The 27,941-nt window shown below is 43.8% G+C and overlaps 1 protein-coding gene across 1 annotated transcript in view; it reads right to left on the minus strand.

Moving 5' to 3' along the window:
- Window positions 1-460: 460 nt before the first annotated feature.
- SLC28A3 (solute carrier family 28 member 3) overlaps window positions 461-27,941 on the minus strand; it is a 192,286-nt gene continuing 164,805 nt past the window's right edge. The window contains exons 14-18 of the mRNA XM_075340401.1: window positions 26,029-26,226; window positions 25,156-25,237; window positions 15,043-15,141; window positions 9,605-9,731; window positions 461-906 (exon numbers count right to left, since the gene is read on the minus strand). Of these exons, the coding sequence (XP_075196516.1) occupies window positions 780-906; window positions 9,605-9,731; window positions 15,043-15,141; window positions 25,156-25,237; window positions 26,029-26,226 (633 nt within the window). The 3' untranslated portion in view covers window positions 461-779. The remainder of the gene's footprint in view (window positions 907-9,604; window positions 9,732-15,042; window positions 15,142-25,155; window positions 25,238-26,028; window positions 26,227-27,941) is intronic.

Raw genomic sequence — 27,941 nt, forward strand, 5'->3', positions numbered from 1 at the left:
AAAGTAATGTATTTCTAAAGATCGTATATTATATGCTAATGAGGTTGTGGACTAGTCCCAAGGGAGTTTGTTCCCTTGGTTAGCCGACCCACATAGCATGTTAGCATGCCCCTGTGGGTGTACTAACATGCTAATAAATGTGCAGCAACGCCGCACATACCTCACTGTTCATAGCGGCCGGCAGAGGATAGATGCGCTCTGCATATGAGGTGGAGTTCTCAGCATTTCCGGTTATGCGCACTATACCTCACTGAAGCTGGGAAGCTTACACCCAGCATCAGTTTACTGCGCATGATTGGAAGTCCAGGGGACTCCGGATCATGCCCAGAGTGCATCCATTCTCTACCGGCTGCCATGAAGAGTGAGGTATGTGCGGCGTCGCTGCACATTCATTAGCATGTTAGTACGACCACAGGTGCGTGCTACCATGCTATGTGGGCCGACTAGCCAAGGGAACAAATGCCTTTGCGACTAGTCCCCTCGCTCATTAGCATATAAAGAAGGATCTTTAGAAATAGTTTTTCTAAAGATCCCTTTATTTATGCTAGTGTATACAGGGACGGTTAGGCAGGGAATACTAATATGCATCCAGAACTGCTCGTGGTTCTGGGTGCATATTGGACCTGATAGGTTCACTTTAATAAAGACATGTAATTCAATGTATTCACAAACATTCAACTTTTTATGGAGATTAATTCTATTTGTAAACCACAAAATAGAATTCAAAAGGGAAATGCTCTTTAATGCTTTTGTAGAAATTGTAGTCATACAGTAGACGTCTAAGCTGCTGGAGTAAACCAGGTACAATTAAAGGATGGAGAATCAATGATCTGACAGCATCCCGACAATATGTTCATTGTATGATTGCCTCCAATGGTGACATTTGTTGGACTTTCAGCAACAACCCTGCAACAAAAATAGCAGATGAGCTTATTATTATTATTTTTATACTCAATATTTAACTGTACTTGATAAAGAATTTTGAAATATAAAAATCTTCATCGCTAACGAGATGTCGTTGGGGTCACGGAATTCGTGACGCACATCCGGTCTCATTAGCGACGTTGTTGCGTGTAACACCTACGAACGAGTGTTAATGATCAAAAATACTCACCTAATCGTTGATTGTTGACACGTCGTTCATTTTCAAAATTTCGTTGGTCGTTGTGGACGTAGGTTGTTCGTCGTTCCTGAGGCAGCACAACATCGCTATGTGTGACACCCCAGGAACGACGAACAGCACTGTACCTGCGTCCTCCGGCAACGAGGTGGGCGTGTCTTTCATGCGGCTGCTCTCCGCCCCTCCGCTTCGATTGGACGCCTGCCGTGTGACGTTGCTGTGACGCCGCACGAACCGCCCCCCTTAGAAAAGAGGCTGTTTGCTGGCCACAGCGACATCGCTAGGAAGGTAAGTCCGTGTGACGGCGCCTAGCGATATTGTGCGCCACGGGCAGCGATTTGCCCGTGACGCACAAACGACGAGGGCGGGTGCTTTCACAAGCGACATCGCTAACAATGACGCTTCGTGTAAAGCAGCCTTCACAGTCAGGTTTTGTTCAGATTTTCTTAAGCCATTTGGAAGCTAAAAATCAGGTGTAGATCATAAAGAACAGATTTTACAGCTCCTCTTTTACTAATCCACTCCCAGCTTTATCTACAGCTGCTGCATCAAAACCTGATGTCTGGCCTCACCATACGGTTTTGTGCACATAGCGTCTTTATCACAAAGGAAAATGCAGCCAGTGTTTCTCCTGCAGCATCTTCTTTGTCATCTTTTCCCATCTTTTTTAATATTATATATCATATGGTATTTTATATATAAAATAGAAGAATGGTCACTTTTATACACAGTTTTTGAAGCCTGACACGGTTAGAAGTTACAAACGAAGTAACATATGCATAGCATGTCATTGGATAATGCAATGCAAATATTCAATATTATTACTGTTAATTGAGCAGTTTTTATGGCAAGTTGCAAGTGGAATCTACCTTTAAAGTACCACATAGCGTTATTTTTTAGCGCTGGAGTAGCATTTTAATGTAACACACCCCCCTCCCCCCCGCCGCCCTGTGTTTTATGCTCATCTTCTGGCGTTTTCATACTTGACTTTCCAGAAGTCAGAAGCAACTTCACACATGCTTAATGCAACTCTATGAGAGCCAGAATGATGCGCTCATAGACTTGTATTGAAGAGTGACTTCCGGCACGCTCCATGAAACACTGGAGCTGCCGGCTAGTCATTTTTCAGCACAGACCAACTGGAGCGCCACTGTAAAAGCATGAAGGCTGTGGAAAGTGAGTATTGAACAGGGCTCAGGGGACTTAGATTTCAAGCACCACTACAGTGATACAAATAAAAAAAACCACTGTAGTGGTGCTTTAAAAGAAATCATGTTCACATAGCCTAAGGCTATATGTACACAGATATTTTTTAGAGCAGGTTCTTTCCAAAAGTGCCTGAAATATTGGCCCCCAAATGATTGTAATACTCTTTGCAATTATATCTATTGTAAACCCACTTTGATGGCCATATGTTCAGTCCTTAGGGCATTTTTCCGCAGTTACTGTAAAATTGTGTCATAAGGGTACATTTACATAGTTCATTCATGCCTCCCAACCGTCCCAGATCCAGCAGGACAGAATTTTGTGACCTGTCCCTCTGTCCTGGGAGGATGGGGTTATGTCCCGACTTGAGCTCTATTTGTATCTTTAGTATATTGATATAGTTGCATATACTGTAATAAGAAGCAGAGAGCCCTCAGATTACTGCTCTATCATTGCATTTGAATACATACTGAAGGGTCTGCAAGGAACTTCAGGTCACATGACTGAGCATCAGATACTGTCTCAGAAGAGTAAGGATGTGACAGGAAACACAGGCAAGTAAGATGCTTGTGTGTGGGGAGGGAAATGAGAGTGGCATCATATTGTATAGAGGGAGCTATGGCAATATGTGTGTAGCAATATGTATATGCTGTATGGCCTCTAGGGGCCTCTAGGGGTCTCTCTTCTTGTATGTGTTCACAAGCAAGTGGGAACTCTCTGGTACTGCAGACAGAGTGCAGGCAGCAGAGGGAGATGTAATGGCTGATAACACCACCTAATAAAGAGCCTGAAGATCTCCACTGAGTGTGATTACTGAGAGACACAACAACTGAACATGGTGGCCTGGCACAGAACCTTCATGTGACACCTGCAAATCCTCAGAGCTTGTGTGTGAGACTGGGACTGGACAGAACATCATTGCAACTGTGAGTACAGATTTCCTGTCATTATACAAGATGGAGACTGGTCTGAAGCCCCCTCAGAAACTGGATGTCTCATCATGTAATCTATCCCAGACATGGAGACACTGGAAAGAGGAGTTTACTCTGTATGTGGATCTGACAGTGGCCCCCAGTGATGACAAACGTAAAGTAAAGCTGTTTTATTACTTAATTGGGGAAAAAGGCAGAGAACTAGCTCAGACCTTACTGCCAGACACAGACCACCTCGTCCTAGCAGAGATTGTGGAGGCATTTGATAAGCACTGTGACCCCAAGAGAAATGAGACTGTGGAGAGATACAAGTTTTTCACAAGACAGCAGGCGGATGGTGAGAATGTAGACAGATATGTGACAGAGCTGAGGACATTGGCTGCAACATGTGGCTTTGGGGAAATCAGGGATAGCCTCATAAGAGACAGAATTATATGTGGCATTATGGACACTCGCCTCACAGAAAGGTTACTCAGAGACGAAGAGCTGACCTTAGAGAGATGCATGCAAATCTGCAGGGCTGCAGAGCTGACAAAGCGCAGCCTGAAGATGATGGCAGGCACCAGTGAAAATGATGATGATGATGAGGTACATGCAGTATCTATGAGAGGAAAGACAAGACCAAGCTCCCCTATAAGCATGATCCACTGCAAATATTGTGGTAAGATACATGAGAGAGACAAGACCAAGTGTGCAGCATATGGCGAAACCTGCAGGTTATGTGGCAAGAAGAATAATTTCTCAGCTGTCTGCAGGCTGGGTACAAGCAAACAGCATAGACAGGTCCACACTGTGACACCAGACACTGACAGTGCAGAGGACATTACATGGCTACAGCTGCAACCTGCAACAGAGAATGTCAATGTAATCAGGCAGCCAGTAGTCAAGGATGCCAAGCAGCTCTATGCAACCTTCCTGTTGGATGAGAAGCCCATTAGATTTCAGCTGGATTGTGGAGCAAGCTGTAATGTAATTCCAAGTGCTCTGCTGAACAAGCAGGTTTCCATTGAGCCAACGGACAAGGTACTGGTGATGTACAACAAAAGTGTTCTGAAACCTATGGGGACATGTAAGCTCAAAATACGGAACCCATGTAACAGGAAAAGTTACAGAGCTGAATTTACCACGCTGCATGGTGGGAACCATGCACCAATACTGGGAGTAAAAGCAGTGCAGGCAATGGACTTAATAAAAGTACAGTCGCAGAACATTATGTCTGTTGACGTTTCCCAGGATATACCAAATCCCAAACTAAATGCAGAGCGCAATTTAGAATTTCAGAAAATAAAAATGGAGTATGCTGATTTATTTGAAGGTGATGGGTGTTTTGAAGGTAAATACAGGCTAGAAATTGATAAAACCGTGCAGCCTACCAGATTACCTACAAGAAGGGTGCCTGTAGCTTTAATGCAACCACTGAAAGTAGAGCTACAAGATTTATAGAGAAGAGGCATGATAGAACCAGTCCAGAAGAGTACAGATTGGATCAGCAGTTTGGTCATAGTGCAGAAACCATCAGGCAAGTTAAGAATATGCATTGATCCAAAGCCACTCAACAAGGTGCTGAAAAGAAATCATTACCCGATGCCAACATTGGAGGATGTTCTCTCAGATCTATCAAAGGCTAAAATATTTTCTGTATGTGATGTCAAAAATGGATTCTGGCATGTGGAACTGACTGAAGAATCAAGTTTATTGACAACATTTCCTTCACCATTTGGATGGTATAAATGGCTGAGACTGCCCATGGGACTAAAACCTGCTCCGAAGATGTTCCAGCAGAAATTGATGCAGGCTTTGGAAGGACTTCCTGGAGTAAAAACAATAGCAGATCATATCCTTATAGTGGGAGAAGGCGAAGATATGGAATCTGCAATCAAGGATCATGATCAGAAGATGATACAATTTTTGGACTGATGTAGAGGAAAACAAATAAAGCTGAACTTGGACAAATTCAAACTGAAAATGACAGAAGTTGCATATATTAGACATCTTCTGACCTCAAATGGTGTAAAAGTGGATCCAGAAAAGGTGAGAGCAATTCAAGATTTGCCAACCCCAACTGATGTGTGTGGAGTACAACGATTTCTGGGCATGGTAAATTATCTCTCCAAGTTTTGCAAGCATCTGTCAGATATGTGTGAGCCACTGAGACAGCTAACCCACAAAGATGTGCTCTGGGAATGGACAGAAAACCAGGAAACTGCTTTCCGGTCAGTAAAGAAGGCTATTGCAGATGCAGCAACCCTGAAGTATTTCGACCCAGATTGAGAAGTGGTGGTACAATGTGATGCTTCAGAAAAAGGCCTTGGAGCTACACTAATGCAGAAAAAACAGCCAATCACGTTTGCAAGCAGAGCCCTAACAACAACAGAGCAGGGATATGCTCAGATTGAGAAGGAGTTACTGGCTGTGGTATTTGGGATGGAGAAGTTTCACCAGTACACCTATGGTCGACGAGTAACTGCAATCTGATCACAAGCCATTGGAGAGCATTACAAAGAAACCACTACTAAATGCCCAAAGAGACTACAGCGCATGCTGTTACGACTTCAGAAATATGATTTTGACATCTGTTACTGTCCAGGAAGAGACTTACTGATTGCAGATACTCTAAGCAGAGCATACCTACCTGTCACAAATGATGAGGAGAATGAAATTGAAACCATCAATATGTGTGACTATCTGGCGGTGTCAAAAGACAAGTTTAAGCAAATACAGACTTGTACAGAGAAGGATAAAATACTCCAGATCTTAAAGACTGTCATCTTGCAGGGCTGGCCAAAATACAAGCAGCATGTGACAAGGGAAGTTTCTCCATTCTTCCACATAAGAGATAGAGATGAACTGTCAGTGCAGCAAGGAATCATCTTTAAAGGAGACAGAGCTGTTATGCCAGAAGCACTCAGAAGAGACATACTGGAAACACTGCACTCTTCGCACTTAGGCAGGGAAGGATGTCTACAGCGAGCAAGAGAATCTATTTAATGGCCAGGAATGAATGACCACATTAAAAACTATATAGCACAATGTGAAATATGTGCATCCTGCAGTGATAAGCAACAAAAGGAGATATTGCAACCTCATGAAATTCCACAGAGGCCTTGGTCAAAAATTGGAACAGATGTGTTCACATGGAATGACAAAGAATACCTGATTACAGTGGACTATTTATCTAACTTTTGGGAGATTGATTTTTTACAGGACACAAGAGCGAGAACAGTGATTAAAAAACTCAAGGCCCATTTTGCCAGGTATGGCATTCTGGATATCGTGTTCTCTGACAATGCTGCTCAGTTTACTTCAGAAGAGTTTAAAACTTTCAGCAAGAGATGGGAATTTGAACACCAGACGTCTTCTCCAAGATATCCACAGAGTAATAGCAAAGCAGTAAAAACGGCCAAAAGACTCCTTAAAAAAGCAAAACAGGCAGGTACTGATGTATATCTGTCTATACTGTATTATATAAAAACACCCACCCAAGGCATAGACAGCAGTCCGGCACAGAAGCTCATGAGTAGACGTACAAAGACACTCATACCAACCGCTAGTCATCTGTTAAAGCCAAAGTTGGTGGGAAACATCAAAGCTCAACTAAAGAAAAATCAAGATAGGCAAGCTTTCTATTACAATAAATCTGCAAAGGATCTGCCAGATCTCCAGAGGAATGACAACATACGTCTTCAGCCAAGCAGCAAATACGACAAACACTGGCAAAAGGCAAAGGTTGTCCAGAAACTAGGAACTCGGTCTTACGAAATTGTAACAGAAGACGGAAGAAGCCTAATGAGAAATAGGAGATATTTGAGGAAAACACAAGAACAAGATGATTCTTGGTCTTTTGAACAATATCCTGATACCCAAGATAACGAGGCATCAAGTCCAAGCCAAGTACCAACAGTGACTGCTGACCATCAGGGTGAGACTGTTAACCAGAGACAGGCAATATCAGAAGGCACATTACCAGAATCAGAACAACTACCAGAGGTGGACATTGACTCTTCTTATGTTACTAGGGCAGGCAGAATGATCAGAAAGCCTGCGCACCTCAAGGATTATATCTAACTGTATATATTGTAATTCTCTTTTACTTGGTCAGGTTAACTGTTGTGTTTATTAAGTTTGATTGTTCTTCTTGTTTAAAGAGAAAGGATGTAGCAATATGTATATGCTGTATGGCCTCTAGGGGTCTCTCTTCTTGTATGTGTTCACAAGCAAGTGGGAACTCGCTGGAACTGTAGACAGAGTGCAGGCAGCAGGGAGAGATGCAATGGCTGACAATACCACCTAATAAATAGCCTGAAGATCTCCACTGAGTGTGATTACTGAGAGACACAACAACAGTACAATGTGTCGCCCAGGGTTATGGGGTACTTGGTCCCGGGCGGTGTATAACTGGGGAATGTCACTTTGGTGGCTGTTGCCCGGTTCCGTGCACTGGGTGCTTTTTGAAAAGGGAATTATTTACAGGGGATTGTTGAATGAAGTTTATACGTGACGCCACTTGCAGTTTGCGGCTATGTGGATGGAGCCGCCGCTGCACAGTTTTCAATACTGGGGCTGGTGTTAGTGGCAACCTAGATGTTAGGCCCTCCACAAGCAGGGCCAGGCCCCAGAGGATAGGTGATGTGACGGGTGTTGAAAGAAGGTAGGCCACACAGGGGATTGCAGTGTAACTAGACCCTTTACTCACAGTAAGCTGGTACTAGTCACCCAAGGCCGGCTGGTCTTAACTGCAGGTCCCTTTTGTTCCAGTGCCGGCTTAGTGACCTGGTGGCTTCTTCCCCTGCACCTGTCTTTGGCTGGTAGCTCCCCGTGGAGTACAGCGGCTGGGGGTCCCCTCCTGGTAGTCTCTTACAGCAGTCCGCATGACGGTAGTGTGAACCCTGTGGGGTTGCAGTCTCTGGTCCTGTCCCCAGTTCTCCCGTTGCTACTGTGTCCCGAACTTCAAGGTCAGTGAGGTCCTTGATGGTCCCCTCACTGTACAGATTTTACCAGGTCTGCCTGGAGCATTTTCCTGACCTAGGATTCTGTACCCCATTGGTGTGTAGTTCCGGGAGTACTCCACTGTATTCCACCGCCAACTAACTGCCTGGGCCCTCAGGTCACTGTTACAGTCTTGACAGTCCTTTTCTCTTTCACTGTCACCGACACACTACTCTCTCTCTCTCTATGTCTGTCCACTGTCTGCCCCTCCCACCTGGTCGTCTAGTAGACTGGAGTGGCTCCACCTCTAGGCGGCCATCCATTGGTCCGACCTTTGCCTGGTACCATTCTATGGGGGGGAATTTGGGAAAACAGGGATTATATGGAGTGTTTGGTTGTTACCAGCACTGGCTTTCCGGGTCCCCATGGGGTAGGCCCTGCATCCTTGTGGGGATGCAGAACCTTGTAACTCCCTGATGGCTTCAGGGGTGCTACAAATATGCTATGTATTAGGGGAATGTAATGTGGGAGCATCAAAATGTGTATGGTGTGTGTGGCTGTGGGTGGAGCATTATATTGTGTTGGGGAGATAATGGGGATTGTGAGGTGCATCATGCTGTGTGAGTGACTGTATGAGCATAAGTATGAGTATGAGTGTGACTGTATGGAGCTGTGCATGATCTCGCTGTCTGGTAACTGAGGGACGGCTTCATACTGTGTGGAGGTGGTTATGGGGGCATCATACAGTATGGGAGGGCTATGAGGACATAATATTGTGTCTGTGGTTATGATGCATCATAGTTTGTGTGGGGACCTATAAAGGCAGCATACTGTTCGTATGGATGGTAGTAGGGGCATGATACTAAGTATTAGGCTTGTGGATACATCATACTGTCAGGGGTGGACTTTAGAGGCACCAAACTGAGTGTTGGGCTGTGGGGAATGATACTGTGTGGGTGGGCAGTGGGGACAGCATACTCTGTGGTGCGTGAATGTACTATGGGGGCTTCATACTGTCTGGGTGGAACTGTGGGGAGCATGAAAGGGGTATCATACTGAGTGGGAACACTAATGAACTTCATTAAGGGAAATACTTCTGTGTGGGCTCATATAAGGAGTGTGCAAGGTTTATGGAAGTAGCCTACTGTAGAATAAAAATTGTAGGAAAGCTGTATAAATCCCTCTTTTCTATTTTTCAAAGTTGTGAGGTATAGTTTATTTCTGAAATGTCTGCATCTGAAATTTAGTTCTTTACATCAGAATGTGGTTGTTTTGGCATTAAGAACAAGGATTTCTGCACGCCTGATTCTGTTGATTGGGTAGTGTCAATAAAATTTCAACCACAAATTTCCAATGTCTCTCATTTACAATTTAACACTGTAAAAAGGAAAAGGAAAAACAGATTTCAGTATGCATTTACCATGTATAGAGGTTCAAGCAGCAGTCAGTAATCTCCGGTGTCGTAATAGGCAAGTCTGTAGAATTAAGGAAGACGCTGTCTAGTACATCACTGCATATGGTTGGGGTAATTGGTGGTGTTAATATTCCTGTAAACGGTATGAATTAATGAGCAAATTATTCCATATTTAAGTGCAGACCACATCTAAGTGCAGTATCTCTATATCTCTATACAAAATCAATAAATAAAACAAAATGACGTGGGGTCCTGTTTATTTTTGATAAACAGCACAGGTAAAGTAGATGGAGGCTACAGCTCTCAGCTGTCTGCTTTGCCTTGGCTGGCTATCAAAAATAGAGGGGTTATTTGTCCCTTCCCAGCCTAAAAATACAGCCATTTTAGTGCACCAAAGTTTGGGTCCCCATTGACTTATATGTGGATCGGTGATCCGGGTCAAGTCCCAAACCAAACTTTTAACTAAAGTTGGGCCAAATCTGGCAAACGATTCCACCGGTACGCTCATCATTAGTCTTAACCTCATCACTTGCGCTTGGGCGGAGATAGTAGGAGATTAATACTGAAATGGTAAGCAGACTCCAGTGGGATATAAAACTTAATTTCTTCTTTATTGCAATGGCTTTTCATTAATTTTTTAAAAACCCCACAGAAATCCAAATGGCTACTTTGCATGTTTGGATTAAAGCAAGTTCCTAACCTGATTATATCTTAGTACATATAATTTACAGTATCCTTTCATCTTAGTGCGTCTGATGATCTGATAAGTGTTTTAAAGGGTCTTCCTCATCTTATATTCTTCATGAATACACCGATACCCATCCTCTGCTTCAGGGGGCAGTGAATTCCGGAAGATTAACAGTGCCGTCCAGTGGTCTGATCATTCTCCTATGTAGATGGCAGATGCAGCTATCCGGCCACCTTCAAAGGGGAACAGGCCAACGCTAAGGCGGGCTTTGCACGTTGCGACATCGCAAGCCGATGCTGCGATGTCGCACGCGATAGTCCCCGCCCCTGTCACAGGTACGATATCTTGTGATAGCTGGCGTAGCGATAATTATCGCTACGCCAGCTTCACATGCACTCACCTGCCCTGCGACCGTCGCTCTGGCCGGCGACCCGCCTCCTTCCTAAGGGGGTAGGTCGTGCGGCGTCACAGCGACGTCACACGGCAGGAGGCCAATGGCGGCGGAGGGGCGGAGATGAGCAGGATGTAAACATCCCGCCCACCTCCTTCCTTCCGCATAGCCGCTGGCGGCAGGTAAGGAGATGTTCCTCGTTCCTGCGGCTTCACACACAGCGATGTGTGCTGCCGCAGGAACGAGGAACAACATCGTACCTGTCGCGGCACCGGCATTATGGAAATGTCGGAGCCTGCACCGATGATACGATAACGACGCTTTTGCGCTCGTTCATCGTATCATCTAGGATTTACACACTACGACATCGCAAGTGACGCCGGATGTGCGTCACTTTCGATTTGACCCCACCGACATCGCACCTGCGATGTCGTAGTGTGCAAAGCCACCCTAAGGCTTTGCTTACACATTGCAGTTCTGCAGCATCTTTTCTGCAGGCAAAACCTCATTTGGCTTACAAAAAACAGGTTTTGCTGCTTTCTTATGTGTTTTTGCTGCTTTCTTTTGGTTCAGATATATGTGTCATTTGTCTACAGTACACGATTAATAAAGTTAGTTTTATTGAACAATAATAATGCAAAAAGATGCATTCAATGTTAATCTACAATTTTCAGAGTCCTGAAAATAAAGAAAACTCTTTGAATGAGAAGGTGTGTCCAAACTTTTGGTCTGTACTGTATATTCAAATATAGTCTTGACCAAAGACCTTGATCTCCTGCTAACAATGCCTTCACAGGCCATGTCTTTCGGTTCAGGTACTGAGGTTATCGTACTTTGTTCTCCATTTTTGGACCATTTGGAACAAGCATCTTTTCTTTGCAGAAAGCAGTAAGATTTATGCCCTGAGAGTCCTCCACAGTTCCTTTCTTCTACTCAATGGAATAGCTGTCATGCTGTACAAAAGTTAGTAAGACGCAGTACAGCGTAATCCCTACTAGGTGGCAGCAGAGTAGTGAAGGAGAGACAAAGAAAACTGTAACGGAAAGACAGCTGAAGTACAGGAGAGTAACTTCAGCAATGTTAACAGGCGAACCACCAGGGGGCAATAGAGTAGTCAAGCAGTCATGGTCTAGCCAGGAGAGTCGAGTCACAGCAAAGGGAGGATCAAAATCAAGTCAAACAACAGAACCGAGTCAGAAGTTGGGAGATCAGGTATGCAGAGGGAAACACAAACAACAGACAGGAGCGGGAAGTCAGGGACCGGGACAGGCAGACGAACGGGAAGGGTCAAAGTCAGGACACAGTAACAGTGAGGCAGAACAGATCAGGAACACTCACCAGAGCCAGTATACACGCTGCAAGGCAGAAATATCACTGGCACTGAGCCATAGGTAGAGAGGCAAGATATAGTGTCCTGGGATCCAGAACGAGGCAAGGGAAGTTAACCCCTGACATGACCAGGCCAGAACTGGGTATAACCAGCAGCAGGGAAAAGCCGGCCTGGATCATGACAATACCTCTTTATTTTTGCCCTCATGTAGTCTGGGGTCCAATATACTAGTATGGTATATTGTTTCTCACCTGTTTTCATAAGGTACTATATTATAGTATATGGTTTACAGACCTTTTACCAAAAAAATCAGACACCCCCCCCCCCAAAGTATTACACTCAAAAGACCCAAGGCAATAAGGGTTGTGTAAGAGCCTGGCACTTGCTAACCCTTATTGCTTTGAGTCTTGTGTGGTCTTTTGAGCACTAATCTTTTGGAAGCGTCTGCTTTCATTGATGAAAGGTGTATCTGACCTGCTGCTTTCTATTGCCAATGAATTTTACTTTTTTACATGTATACCTGCCTGGACACTGTTTCGATTAACTTTTTTGATGAATTGTAAGTAGGTCTTATTTTTGGACTAAGGGTACCTTCACACTTTAGCGATGCAGCAGCGATCCGACCAGCGATCTGACCTGGTCAGGATCGCTGCTGCATCGCTACATGGTCGCTGGTGAGCTGTCAAACAGGCAGATCTCACCAGCGACCAGTGACCAGCCCCCAGCCAGCAGCGACGTGCAAGCGACGCTGCGCTTGCACGGAGCCGGCGTCTGGAAGCTGCGGACACTGGTAACTAAGGTAAACATCGGGTATGGTTACCCGATGTTTACATTAGTTACCAGCGCACACCGCTTAGCTGTGTATGCAGGGAGCAGGGAGCCGCGCACACTGAGCGCTGGCTCCTTGCTCTCCTAGCTACAGTACACATCGGGTTAATTAACCCGATGTGTAATGCAGCTACATGTGCAGGGAGCCGCGCACACTGCTTAGCGCTGGCTCCTTGCTCTCCTAGCTACAGTACACATCGGGTTAATTAACCCGATGTGTACAGCAGCTACATGTGCAGAGAGCCGGAGCCGGCAGCACAGGCAGCGTGAGAGCGGCGGAGGCTGGTAACTAAGGTAAATATCGGATAACCACCTTTGTTACCCGATGTTTATCTTGGTTGCAGCTTACCGCAGCTGCCAGACGCCGGCTCCTGCCCCCTGCTCGCTTCATTTGTCGCTCTCTCGCTGTCACACACAGCGATCTGTGTGTCACAGTGGGAGAGCGCCTTTGAAGAAAACGAACCAGGGCTGTGTGTAACGAGCAGCAATCTCGCAGCAGGGGCCAGATCGCTGCTCAGTGTCACACACAGTGAGATCGCTAATGAGGTCACTGCTGCGTCACAAAAAGCGTGACTCAGCAGCGATCTCGGCAGCGAGCTGGCTGTGTGTGAAGCACCCCTAAGGCTTATATTTTGAGAATCCACAAAAATTCTGAAAAGTCACACTTGAGAAAATTTTCAAAGTAGGTCTTATTTTTGGGAAAACAAGGTACTTCCTGTTCTTTCAGGAAATCCATGTACATTAGCAGCAATAGACTAGCTCAGCCATTGTCTTTTGTATCATCTTGTGTCATTGTGAGCAGTGGGAGAGCAGGATTATGACATTACCTGCTGTGAATGCTGAAGACTTTGTTACCAGCTTTGTATATAGGTGTCATATGTTATTGTAAACTTGCCTGGGATAATAATGGAACTAATAATAAATGTCTTCTGTAAATGACATGGAGCAAAATAACCTCAGTTTAAAATACCCTTAGTTGCTCTTGTGAAAACTGCAAGATTACTAATTAAAAAATAAATAAATAAATATATATATGTACAGTACAGACCAAAAGTTTGGACACACCTCCTCATTCAAAGAGTTTTCTTTATTTTCATGACTCTAAAAATTGTAGATTCACAGTGAAGGCATCAAAACTATTAATTAAAACATGTGGAATGAAATACTTAAAAAAAGTGTGAAACAACTGAAAATATGTCTTATATTCTAGGTTCTTCAAAGTAGCCACCTTTTGCTTTGATTGCTACTTTGTACACTCTGGGTATTCTCTTGATGACCTTCAAGAGGTAGTCACCGGAAATGGTTTTCCAACAGTCTTGAAGGAGTTCCCAGAGATGCTTAGCACTTGTTGTCCCTTTTGCCTTCACTCTCCGGTCCAGCTCACCCCAAACCATCTTGATTGGGTTCAGGTCTGCTGACTGTGGAGACCAGGTCATCTGGCGTAGCACCCCATCACTCTCCTTCTTAGTCAAATAGCCCTTACACAGCCTGGAGGTGTATTTAGGGTCATTGTCCTGTTGAAAAATAAATTATGGTCCAACTAAACGCAAACCAGATTGAATAGCATGCCGCTGCAAGATGCTGTGGTAGCCATGCTGGTTCTGTATTCCTTCAATTTTGAATAAATCCCCAACAGTGTCACCAGCAAAGCACCCCCACACCATCACACCTCCTCCTCCATGCTTCACAGTGGGAACCAGGCATGTAGATTCCATCCGTTCACCTTTTTTACAAAGATACGGTGGTTGGATCCAAAGATCTCAAATTTGGACTCATCAGACTGAAACACAGATTTCCACTGGTCTAATGTCCGTTCCTTGTGTTCTTTAGCCCAAACAAGTCTGTTCTGCTTGTTGTCTGTCTTTAGCAGTGGTTTCCTAGCAGCTATTTTACCATGAAGGCCTGCTGCACAAAGTCTCCTCTTAATAGTAGTTCTAGAGATGAGAAGGTGTGTCCAAACTTTTGGTCTGTATATATATATATACACACACACATACATATATATATATATATATATATATATATATATATATATATATATATAATATGTCTGCTGCGATGTAAAAAAGAAAAATAACCACATATGTTTTTAACACAACGACCTGATATAAACTATGGGTCATTTTCTTATGATACAATACCTTTACTATATTAGTTTCTATATTAAATTAAAATATAAAATAAATTTGTTGGTAAAAATACTATACCTGCAATGCAAGCAGTCATGAAACATGCTACTGTACCAGCGATCATGGCTCTAATGGCTCCTCCCGCAATATCTCCTTTTCTGCTTGGTGCCATTGAGGCTGCAACAAGAGAGCAAAAGTATTTGAAATATTCCATGCTACAGTTCAAGACTAGTGTGAAGCCGTCCAGATACATCTGCATAGCCCAACTATCCTCCAATGTCTCTGACCAGTATAAAGTATATGCAAAATTATTCAAGCAATTTCTTAAAGTGTATGTCTTATGTTAACCCCTTCCTGACATTGGTCATACAGGTACTTCCTTCATGATGCTGGCTCAGGAGCTGAGCCTGCACTATACCAAGCAGATGCTGTCGGCTTTACATAGTAAGCATCTGCTTCAAACTGCAGTCAGCTGAGTTGAACTCTGCCCCTGCTATTATCCCCCTGAATGCTATTGTCAGTTCCTCACAATGTCATTTACAACGTGCAGTCTAGGGAGATGCACCGTTTAATGCATCCATCAGCCACTCTATGCTGCTGATTAATTACTATAGCAGCTGGACCTGCTGGAGACCCTTGTGCTTGCCAATAGACTTTTCCTATGAAGACCAGCCTGTTGTTGGACTTTATAAGAGACCGTGATTTTTACTATATACTGCAATACTGCACTGCATCTGACAATCTCAGGCTCAAGTCCCATAAGGGGAGTAAAAAATAAAGTAAAAAGTAAATAAAATGCTTAAAAAAAAACAAAAAAACCCCAAATATATATATATATATATATATATATATATATATATATATATATACAAAATTTTTTGTAGATATGTTTGGTATCTTTGTCTTATGCAGTCTTATTGATCAAAATAATAAAATATAAAATTAATTAAAGGGAACCTGTCAGGACCAATATACACCCAGAACCAAAAGCAGTTCTGGGTACATATTGCTAATCCTTGCCTAACAGTCACTGTATTCACTAGTATAGATAAAGAGATCTTTAGAAAAAGTATTTCTAAAGATCCTTTATAATATGCTAATGAGCGCAGGGACTATTCGCAAGGGTGTTACTTCTATTGGCTAGTTGTCCCCCTTAGCCCTGTGGTCATACTAACATGCTAATAAATGTCAGAGATGTGGTTAATCTCACCGCTCTCTGCTGCCATAGTGCCTGACGCTGGATTTCAGCTCAGTGCGCATGATTAGAAGTCCTGAACTTCCAGTCATGCATACTATGAAGCCGGGTGTACGCGTCGCGGCTTCAAACTGGTGTAGCGCGCATGATCGGAAACCCGAGGACGCTCTGATCATGTGCACTGAGCCAAAAACTAGCAATGGCTGCAGAGGTGACAGCGACCATGCCCCTGATGCTGCGCATTCATTAGCATGTTAGCACACCCACAGGGAACTGTTGCCCTTGCGACTAGTCCCTGGCCTCATTATCATATTATAAAGAATCTTTAGAAATACTTTTTCTAAAGATCCCTTTATCTATGCTAGTGTATACAGGGACGGTTAGGCAGGGATTATATGCACCCAGAACTGCTCGTGGTTCTGGGTGCATATTGCACCTGACAGGTTCCCTTTAACCCAACTGCTAAATGCTGTAAAGAAAAAATAATATAAATGCTAGAATTGCGTTTTTTCACTCTCCTTAACTCCACAAAAAATTTAATAAGGGATCAAAACCTTTAGGCCCTGTGCGCACTTGCCGGTTTTTGCCGCGGATTTCCTGCGGTTTTGCTGCATGTTTCGCTGCATGTTATGTTCATAACATCTCTGCAGGGATTCACCAGCAAAACCTATGGGAAAAAAAAATGCTGTGCGCACTATGCGGATTTTGACAGCTGCATGTTTTGCTGTGGGATTCCCGCAGCAAAATTGCATGTCACTTCTTTTCCGCACATCGCTGCATCATTTCACTCCATTGACTGCAATGTAATCGTGAAATCCCACAGGGAATAATGCAGGCAGCAAATTCTGTGCAGTTCATTGCCTTTTCCTGCGTTATTCCCTCCGGTATTTTGCGGTTTCGGGACATAATGTTCATCGCTGCCCTGTGGTTTGCAGGGAAGTGATGTCATTATGACAGGAAGAGGAAGCAGAGCAGAGAGTAAACACACACATATCACAGACACAGACATAGAATACACACATATCGCACTCACACACAGACTTATAGAATACACATACAAATCAAACGGACATACAGTGCCTACAAGTAGTATTCAACCCCCTGCAGATTTAGCAGGTTTACACATTCGGAATTAACTTGGCATTGTGACATTTGGACTGTAGATCAGCCTGGAAGTGTGAAATGCACTGCAGCAAAAAAGAATGTTATTTATTTTTTTATTTTTTTTTTTAAATTGTGAAAAGTTTATTCAGAGGGTCATTTATTATTCAACCCCTCAAACCACAAGAATTCTGTTTGGTTCCCCTAAAGTATTAAGAAGTATTTCAGGCACAAAGAACAATGAGCTTCACATGTTTGGATTAATTATCTCTTTTTCCAACCTTTTCTGACTAATTAAGACCCTCCCCAAACTTGTGAACAGCACTCATACTTGGTCAACATGGGAAAGACAAAGGAGCATTCCAAGGCCATCAGAGACAAGATCGTGGAGGGTCACAAGGCTGGCAAGGGGTACAAAACCCTTTCCAAGAAGTTGGGCCTACCTGTCTCCACTGTTGGGAGCATCAACCGGAAGTGGAAGGCTTATGGAACTACTGTTAGCCTTCCACGGGCTGGACAGCCTTTGAAAGTTTCCACCCGTGCCGAGGCCAGGCTTGTCCGAAGAGTCAAGGCTAACCCAAGGACAACAAGGAAGGAGCTCCGGGAAGATCTCATGGCAGTGGGGACATTGGTTTCAGTCAATACCATAAGTAACGTACTCCACCGCAATGGTCTCCGTTCAAGACGAGCCCGTAAGGTACCTTTACTTTCAAAGCGTCATGTCAAGGCTCGTCTACAGTTTGCTCATGATCACTTGGAGGACTCTGAGACAGACTGGTTCAAGGTTCTCTGGTCTGATGAGACCAAGATCGAGATCTTTGGTGCCAACCACACACGTGACGCTTGGAGACTGGATGGCACTGCATACAACCCCAAGAATACCATCCCTACAGTCAAGCATGGTGGTGGCAGCATCATGCTGCGGGGCTGTTTCTCAGCCAAGGGGCCTGGCCATCTGGTCCGCATCCATGGGAAGATGGATAGCACGGCCTACCTGGAGATTTTGGCCAAGAACCTCCGCTCCTCCATCAAGGATCTTAAGATGGGTCGTCATTTCATCTTCCAACAAGACAATGACCCAAAGCACACAGCCAAGAAAACCAAGGCCTGGTTCAAGAGGGAAAAAATCAAGGTGTTGCAGTGGCCTAGTCAGTCTCCTGACCTTAACCCAATTGAAAACTTGTGGAAGGAGCTCAAGATTAAAGTCCACATGAGACACCCAAAGAACCTAGATAACTTGGAGAAGATCTGCATGGAGGAGTGGGCCAAGATAACTCCAGAGACCTGTGCCGGCCTGATCAGGTCTTATAAAAGACAATTATTAGCTGTAATTGCAAACAAGGGTTATTCCACAAAATATTAAACCTAGGGGTTGAATAATAATTGACCCACACTTTTATGTTGAAAATGTATTAAAATTTAACTGAGCAACATAACTTGTTGGTTTGTAAGATTTATGCATCTGTTAATAAATCCTGCTCTTGTTTGAAGTTTGCAGGCTCTAACTTATTTGCATCTTATCAAACCTGCTAAATCTGCAGGGGGTTGAATACTACTTGTAGGCACTGTATAGAAAAAAAACCACGTGGGCTCCGCTGTATTTTTACCTTCCAGCCGAGGTAAGCACACAGCGGCGGCCCGGTATTCTCAGGCTGGGGAGGGCGAGGGCCAGGGTTAATGCCCCCCCTCTTCCGCAGGCGAGAATATCAGCCCGCAGCTGCCCCGGGACTGTCGCATCCATTATGCGGCAGTACCGGAGTGTCCCCGGCTCTTCCTGTTGCCGTGATGCGGTGGCAATCAAGGTAATATAAGGAGTTAATATAAGGAGTTAATGGCGGCGTATCGCCGCCACTAAGTCCAGGCTTGATCATGGCAGCGTCTATGTGACAGCTGACATGATCAACCCGTAAGTAAAGTGAGTAAACTCAAACACCGAAAAATCCTTTATTTTAAATAAAACACAAAAAAGCCCCTGTTTCACCCCTTTATTAACCCCTCCAACACACAGCTCCGGCGTAATCCACGTCCTGCGATGCTTGCATCCAGCCGCAACTGACACACTACTCGATGCAGCCTTGCAACGAGACAGACTGCAGAGAGGTAACCACAGGTCATTTCCCACGGCTGGTAATGTGAACAACACATTACCGCTTGGGAGAAATGCAGCGTGTGCTCACAGGGACTCTATCTATCTATCCCTCTATCTATTCTTCTATCTGTCTATTTATCTATCTACTATCTATCTCAGATGGAAATGACTTTTTTTCTTTTTACTTTTTTTTCTCAATCTGCTTTATTGCATTGAATGCATTAAAACACATGTACCAACCCGAACGCTGCAAAACCGCGACAATACCGCGAACAATACCGCGGTAAAACCGCATGCAGTTTTTGGGTGCGGTTTGCTGTGTTTTTTTACCGCAGGTGCGGTAATCTTTCAGACCCTGTGGAATTTTCTTAAGAAAATTCCATTTTCCAGTGCGCACAGGGCCTTAATCTTCCCGAAAAAGGAATCATTAAAAATGTCAGCTCAGCACAATAAGCATCACACAGCTACAGCTACCTAAAAATGAAAATGTTACAGATTTCAAAAATGGGGACACAAACAAAATGTTTTTTTTTACAAACTCACACATTTTTTTCCACTACTTAAAAATTCCATAAAAATCCATAAAAGTTTTTTATATCTACAATTGTATTGAACTGGAAAATCACATTGCCAGGTCTGTTTACAGTGCAATGAAACCCGTAAAAACAAAACCACAAATCATCTGAGGAATTGCATTTTTTGTTTCATATTATCACACTTGGAATCTTTTTCCTGTTTTCCAGTTTATTACGTGATAAAATGAATGATGTAATTCATAACGACAACTTGTCCCTCAAAAAAGAACAATCCGTCATGTGGTTAGGTCGATGGAAAAATAAAAAAATGGTTTTGGGAAGAAAGTGAAAAAAAACCAAAAAACTAAAATGCAAAGATGGAAAATTGTCCATTTGGGATAAATAACTGGAGAATTTCTACTTTTTAAAACTTTTTTTTTTATAATTGACCATTTTCAACTCTCATGTGACCCTGGCCTAAGTGGTGTTTTTTTCTCTGAACAGTCACTAAAGGCTTCAAACATTTTGGAGGAATTCAGGAATTGCATGCTGCAATTTTTCTCTCATGCCAAATGAGAACATAAAGTTCATTCACACTGCCTCATTGAATAACATTGGTCCAAGGGCAATACTTTTTTTATCAGTTTGTATTCATCTGACTTACACAGTGGTGTGAGCGAGTCCTTAGATCAGGACTTTGGATCAAAGTTTTTCAGTGCAACTTTCCATTTTCTATTGAACTACAGCCATATTCCATAAAAGTGCACTCTGGTACATTCAACTCAATGTATTCTTCTGGTTTAGGACAAACAACACTGTATTTTTGGTCCGAGTGTGATTCGACACCAATGTTATCCTATATGGCCATGCACAAGTCCGATTTAATTCTTGGACCAAGTCGGTTCAAGGAAAAAATTCACATGTCTGAGTTGCGTCTGATTATCAGATCGCACTTAACCATGCTAGTCAATGAGTCCATCCAAAAAAATTGGACCGCAATCAGATGACTTCCTAGTGCGGTCTCATTTTCATAGAGTGAAACAAGGGACACAACAGAATTTTTTTTTCTATCTTCTACACATCTGAAAAAATTGAATCACACTGTGATCAAACTCTGATCAGATTGTGATTAGCATAACTTATGTGATTTTCTCAGATGAGAAAAAATACGTCCAACTGTAGTAACTCCGGAATAGAAGAAGAAAGGAGGTGGCACTTACCAAGTAAAAATCTTTGTTTATTCTATAAAAAGTAGACATCAAAAAGCAGGGAGGGATGCGGGGGGCGTCAAAGATGACGGCGGCCGTTTCACCCTCACAGGCGCTTCATTGGGTCCAGACTTCCTTGCAGGAGTGCATACACTTGGCTTACTGCGCATTGTTATAGAGGTAGATACCACCAATGAAGCAGGAATTCCTAAACCCGGGTTACTGTGCATCGTCATAGAAGCTGAGATCGCTGATGAAGTAGGAGCACATAAACCCGACTTACTGCCCATCGTCATAGAGTCAGAGATCACCGATAAAGCAAGAGCACATAAACCCGGCTTACTGCGCATCATCATACAGGGATAGATAGCCAATAGAGCAAGAGTGCATACACCCGGCTTACTGTGCATCGTCATAGAGGCCGAGATCGCTGATGAAGCAGGAATGCATACACCCAGCTAACTGCACATTCTCATGGAGGCAGAGATCGCTGATGAAGCAGGAGTGCATACACCCAGCTAACTGCACATTATCATGGAGGCCGAGATCGCTGATGAAGCAGGAATGCATACACCCAGCTAACTGCACATTCTCATGGAGGCCGAGATCGCTGATGAAGCAGGAATGCATACACCCAGCTAACTGCACATTCTCATGGAGGCCGAGATCGCTGATGAAGCAGGAATGCATACACCCAGCTAACTGCACATTCTCATGGAGGCCGAGATCGCTGATGAAGCAGGAATGCATACACCCAGCTAACTGCACATTCTCATGGAGGCCGAGATCGCTGATGAAGCAGGAATGCATACACCCAGCTAACTGCACATTCTCATGGAGGCAGAGATCGCTGATGAAGCAGGAATGCATACACCCAGCTAACTGCACATTCTCATGGAGGCAGAGATCGCCGATGAAGCCGGAGTGCATACACCCAGCTAACTGCATCGTCATAGAGTCAGAGATTTGCAAAGAACTGGAGGTGAGACTGCTCTTGAAAATAATATTACTCGCTCACATGGGCATAATAACATGATTATTGAGATGAATAGTTTGGGAAAACAACACCCCCATAACTAGTCACCCACTAATTAGTATATCTCTAGTTATAAATTGATTTTTACCATATGCGACAATCAAAAGACAATAATAAGGGCTTGTCAAGGAAGAGTATAAAGAAACCAATAAATACCCAGTGGTCGTTTGGGGGGCATAGGGAAGCTGTAGTTCCCTTTCAATTGGAAGGTTGAGTTACAGAAAAAAAAAAGCAGTAAAACAAATCTTGTAAAAGGAATAGCTAGGGCCATGTTCACACTAGAAAAGTGCTATACATTGATCACTCTGTTAGGCCCCCTTCACACGTCCGTGAAACACGTGCGTGTTTGTTCTGTTTCCGTATATACCGGAGACACGGACAAACATGCACCAATGTTAATCTATGATTGTGGTCACACGTGCGTTATTTCATTATGTCCGTGTGTGCGTGTCCGTGATCCGTATGTGTTTGCGTTTTGCACGGATGCATGTCCGTTATCTGCACGGAGCACGCACACGTGGACACAATGAAAGTCTATGGGTATGTGCACACACATTAGTAAACACGTATGCATCTACCTATACTCCGTGTCCGTTTGGTGTTTTTATTTCTAGTGATGTCGGCCATTCTTTCTATTTCTGTGTATGTCGGTCAATCTCCCTGAGTCCGTCGGTCGGTCTCTCTGTCTCTCTGTCGGTCTCTCTCTCTGTCTGTCCCTCTCTCACAGTCTGCCGGTCAGTTTCCCCCCCTCTCTCATACTTACCGTTCCCCGATCACCGCCGCAGCGCTGCACAGCATTCACACTGCTGCGGCGGCTTTTACTATTTTGAAAAAGCCGGCCGCTCATTAAACAATCTCGTATTCCCTGCTTTCCCCGCCCACCGGCGCCTATGATTGGTTGCAGTGAGACACGCCCCCACGCTGAGTGACAGGTGTCTCACTGCACCCAATTACAGCAGCCGGTGGGCGTGTCTATACTGTGCAGTAAAATAAATAAATAAATAATTAAAAAAAACGGCGTGCGGTCCCCCCCCAATTTCAATACCAGCCAGATAAAGCCATACGACTGAAGGCTGGTATTCTCAGGATGGGGAGCTCCACATTATGGGGAGTCCCCCACCCTAACAATATCAGTCAGCAGCCGCCCAGAATTGCCGCATACATTATATGCGACAGTTCTGGGACAGTACCCGGCTCTTCCCGATTTGCCCTCGTGCTTTGGCAAATCGGGGTAATAAGGAGTTAATGGCAGCCCATAGCTGCCAATAAGTCCTAGATTAATCATGTCAGGCGTCTCCCTGAGATTCCTTCCATGATTAATCTGTAAATTACAGTAAATAAACACACTCACCAGAAAAAATCCTTTATTAGAAATAAAAAACACAAACATATACCCTGGTTCAACAATTTAATCAGCTCGAAAAAGCCCTCCATGTCCGGCGTAATCCAGGATGGTCCAGCGTCGCATCCAGCTCTGCTGCAGGACACACCGCCGCTCCTGTCAGCTCCACGCAGCAAATGAAGACAGCCGCGCGATCAGCTGAGCTGTCACTGAGGTTACCTGCTGTCACTGGATCCAGCGTCAGGGAGCTGTCAGGAGCAGAGGTGTCTTCTGCAGCTCCTGTCACCTCCATGCAGCAGAGCTGGAAGCGACGCTGGACCATCCTGGATTACGCCGGACATGGAGGGCTTTTTCGGGCTGATTAAATTGTTGAACCAGGGTATATGTTTGTGTTTTTTATTTCTAATAAAGGATTTTTTCTGGTGTGTGTGTTTATTTACTGTAACTTACAGATTAATCATGAAAGGAATCTCGGGGAGACGCCTGACATGATTAATCTAGGATTTAGTGGCAGCTATGGGCTGCCATTAACTCCTTATTACCCCGATTTGCCAAAGCACCAGGGCAAATCGGGAAGAGCCGGGTACTGTCCCAGAACTGTTGCATATAATGTATGCGGCAATTCTGGGCGGCTGCTGACTGATATTGTTAGGGTGGGGGGCTCCCCATAACGTGGAGCTCCCCATCCTGAGAATACCAGCCTTCAGCTGTATGGCTTTATCTGGCTGGCATTAAAATTGGGGGGGACCGCCCGCCGTTTTTTTTAATTATTTATTTATTTATTTTACTGCACAGTATAGACACGCCCACCGGCTGCTGTGATTGAGTGCAGTGAGACACCTGTCACTCAGCGTGGGGGCGTGTCTCACTGCAACCAATTATAGGCGCCGGTGGGCGGGGAAAGCAGGGAATACGAGATTGTTTAATGAGCGGCCGGCTTTTTCAAAATAGTAAAAGCCGCCGCAGCAGTGTCAATGCCGTGCAGCGCCGCGCTGGTGATCGGTGAGTATGAGAGAGGGGGGAAACTTCATTCACTCGGGGGATTAGCGGTCACCGGTGAATCCTTCACAGGTGACCGCTAACCAGTACTCGACACAGACAGAGCCGCGGTATGAGGATGAAGTCGGGTGAAGTTCACCCGAGTTCATTCTCATCGCGCAACTCTGTCGGCCGACATTTATAAACGACATTGTGCATCACACACACGGACATTCCACGTACACATACACGTTAATTCCACACGCACACACGGACGTTCTACACACAAACACGGCTAGCATACGCAATTCACACATATGCCACACGGACCATAAAAACGGACACAAAAACGGGATACGGACCCGAAAAACGGCCCGTAACACATGTGCGTGTTTTTCACGGACGTGTGAAGGGGGCCTTAGGGGTAATGTCTTTATACCTAGAAAAGGGTCATCATCCTTTCTGTCACTGTCCTTTTTTGTGGGATATAAAGTCACAACTGATTAGTGTGAAGCACTTTTCTACTGTGAATATGGCCTAAGGAAAGTCGAAAAGTCCTTAATCCGCAACCTTTAGAGCTAGCAATTCCCCAAACCTTACAAGACACTGGTCACATGGTTATATCAGCTCACTAGGCTCAAAATGTTAATATCTATTGCATCATTTACTCCAATGGGCTTAGATTTTAAAATAACAATACTATATATATATATATATATATACGTACATAGTCCACCAATAGTAATTCCTAAGGAGCCAAAATTTGCAAATCCACACAACGCATATGTTGCAATAACTTCAGATCGAGCCTAAAACAGAAGACATAATATTAATGAAAAATCCCTCATCAAGTCATTTACAATTTCTATTGGCATCTATTTACAACGGTATTTTTTTTGGCTGAAGGTCAAAGTGAGCAGGGCAATTTAAGTCCATGTTTTCACATAGTGTAAGTCCTGTGATTTTTGTGTTGTAACTTCTGATTTGCCGAAAGTCAGGCGTTACGTCACTACAAGCTCCCAATGCAAGTAAGTCTATCAGAGCCAGGTTCTCATAGACTTGTATTGAATTGTGACCTCTGGCTCACTCCATGAAACACAGGAGCTGCTGCTGCAGGTCACAAATCAACGGCGACCGACTGGAGCAGTGACGATAGACGATGAAGATGGTGGCAAGTTAGTATAAGACAAAGGGCAGGGACTAAGATTTAAAGTACGGCTCCTGCGGTGAAATTAAAAAAAAAACACAGGAGTGAAGCTTTAATGCGTTTTTGGTGCAACTTTAAAACAGCGTTATTTCTTTTATTACAGAAAAGCTTTGATTCTGCGCTTAAAAACGCAACTGCGATTTTCACAAGCGATTTTTCAGGCTCCTCATGGAATATAAAATTAGAATGAATATAACACAATATAATTATAAAATATATATTTTATAATGTTTCTCAGCTTATGAACAAATAGCAGGCATAGACATAACATGCTTTGTGCACTAGGGATCTATAAAGACATTGAGAAAGCATTTATTTTCCATGCAGGCTACTTACTGAAAATATTCAGTAAGAGGAGACATTTCAGTAAATTGTATGTAGAATGATACTTACGGACATATATTGCTTTACTCCACTTATAAACAATGGCCCATTATCCTTCCTCTTTTTAATTAGCCCAGCAAGGTATTCATATGCCACAAACTCATTAAAAAATGTCTTGTATCCTATAAGTTTTCCAACTATGAAGCTGTCTTCCAAGTCTACACCCATCATGAAGGAGAATGGCATGAAAACATAAGAACATATTATCTGCACAAAACAAATATAATTGATTATTCAAAATATACCACTGTTATATATTAAAGGGTTATTCCTATACAGTATTAGCAATTTGTGGCTAAGACAGGAATAAATGGAGAATAGAACTGCACAGTGCTGTTTTGGAAATTTACATGAACCACATAATTTTGTGTGCAAAAACACAGTTCTACATATCAACCGAGGGAGAAATTACCATTTAATGAGAATCAGTCAGCAGGTTTTTGTTATGTAATCTGAGGACAGCATGCTGCAGGGGTTAAAACACATACACTACAGACAAAAAGTTTAGACACACCTTCTCATCTCTAGAACAACTGTTAAGAGGAGACTTTGTGCTGCAGGCCTTTATAGTAAAATAGCTGCTAGGAAACCACTGCTAAGGACAGGCAACAAGCAGAAGACTTGTTTGGGCTAAAGAACACAAGGAATGGACATTAGACCAGTAGAAATCTGTGCTTTGGTCTGATGAGTCCAAATTTGAGATCTTTGGATCCAACCACTGTGTCTTTGTAGAAAAGGTGAACGGATGGACTCTACATGGCTGGTTCCCACTGTGAAGCATGGAGGAGGAGGTGTGATGGTGTGGGGGTGCTTTGCTGGTGACATTGTTGGGGATTTATTCAAAATTGAAGGCATACAGAACCAGCATGGCTACCACAGCATCTTGCAGCAATGTGCTATTCCATCCGGGTTGCGTTTAGTTGGACCATAATTTATTTTTCAACAGGACAATGACCCTAAATACACCTCCAGGCTGTGTAAGGGCTATTTGACTAAGAAGGAGAGTGATGGGATGCTACGCCAGATGACCTGGTCTCCACAGTCACCAGACCTGAACCCAATTGAGATGGTTTGGAGTGAGCTTGACCGCAGAGTGCAGGCAAAAGGGCCAACAAGTGCTAAGCATCTCTGGGAACTCCTTCAAGACTGTTGGAAAACCATTTCCGGTGACTACCTCTTGAAGCTCATCAAGAGAATGCCAAGAGTGTGCAAAGTAGTAATGAAAGCAAAAGGTGACTACTTTGAAGAACCTAGAATATAAGACATATTTTCAGTTGTTTCACACTTTTTTAAGTATTTCATTCCACTTGTTTTAATTCATAGTTTTGATGCCTTCAATGTGAATCTACAATTTTCAGAGTCATGAAAATAAAGAAAACTCTTTGAAAGAGAAGATGTGTCCAAACTTTTGGTCGGTACTGTATTTCAGCCATGTATCTCTTATCACACTGTTGTGATGCTAACCTGATACAGTTCAGGGCTGAACCAATAGGTGTCGCCCAAGCAGCAGATAGGAACTAATAGAAGAAAACCCTAAGTGGCGCAGAACCTAGGGGAGAGTAATTAAACAGACCGAGGTCGATGCACTGAAAGGTAATATCAGGACAAAAGGGAAAACTGAGACAAAGTCAAAGCATAAGCCGAAGTGAGTACACCAAGGGAGTCAGTCAGTAGGAAGGGATGAACTAAATAACCGGGATGGGAAGGAGAGGAGAAGGTGGGTAACACAGAGGGAGGTAAACAGAAAGAGAAGGACAGAACACCGGGAAGATCAGAACAGAATAAGGGGATGAGATGAAGGGGGGTCACGGGGAGGTCAAGGAATGCAGACACGGGCAGAGGGAGGAAGTTGGGAGAGCTGGAGGAGAGGAGCGGTAGGACAGGATCAAGGAAGACATGAGCAGATCAGAGCCGAGTACTTG

The sequence above is a fragment of the Anomaloglossus baeobatrachus genome, chromosome 1 (assembly GCF_048569485.1).
Source record: "Anomaloglossus baeobatrachus isolate aAnoBae1 chromosome 1, aAnoBae1.hap1, whole genome shotgun sequence".
Lineage (NCBI taxonomy): Eukaryota > Metazoa > Chordata > Amphibia > Anura > Aromobatidae > Anomaloglossus > Anomaloglossus baeobatrachus.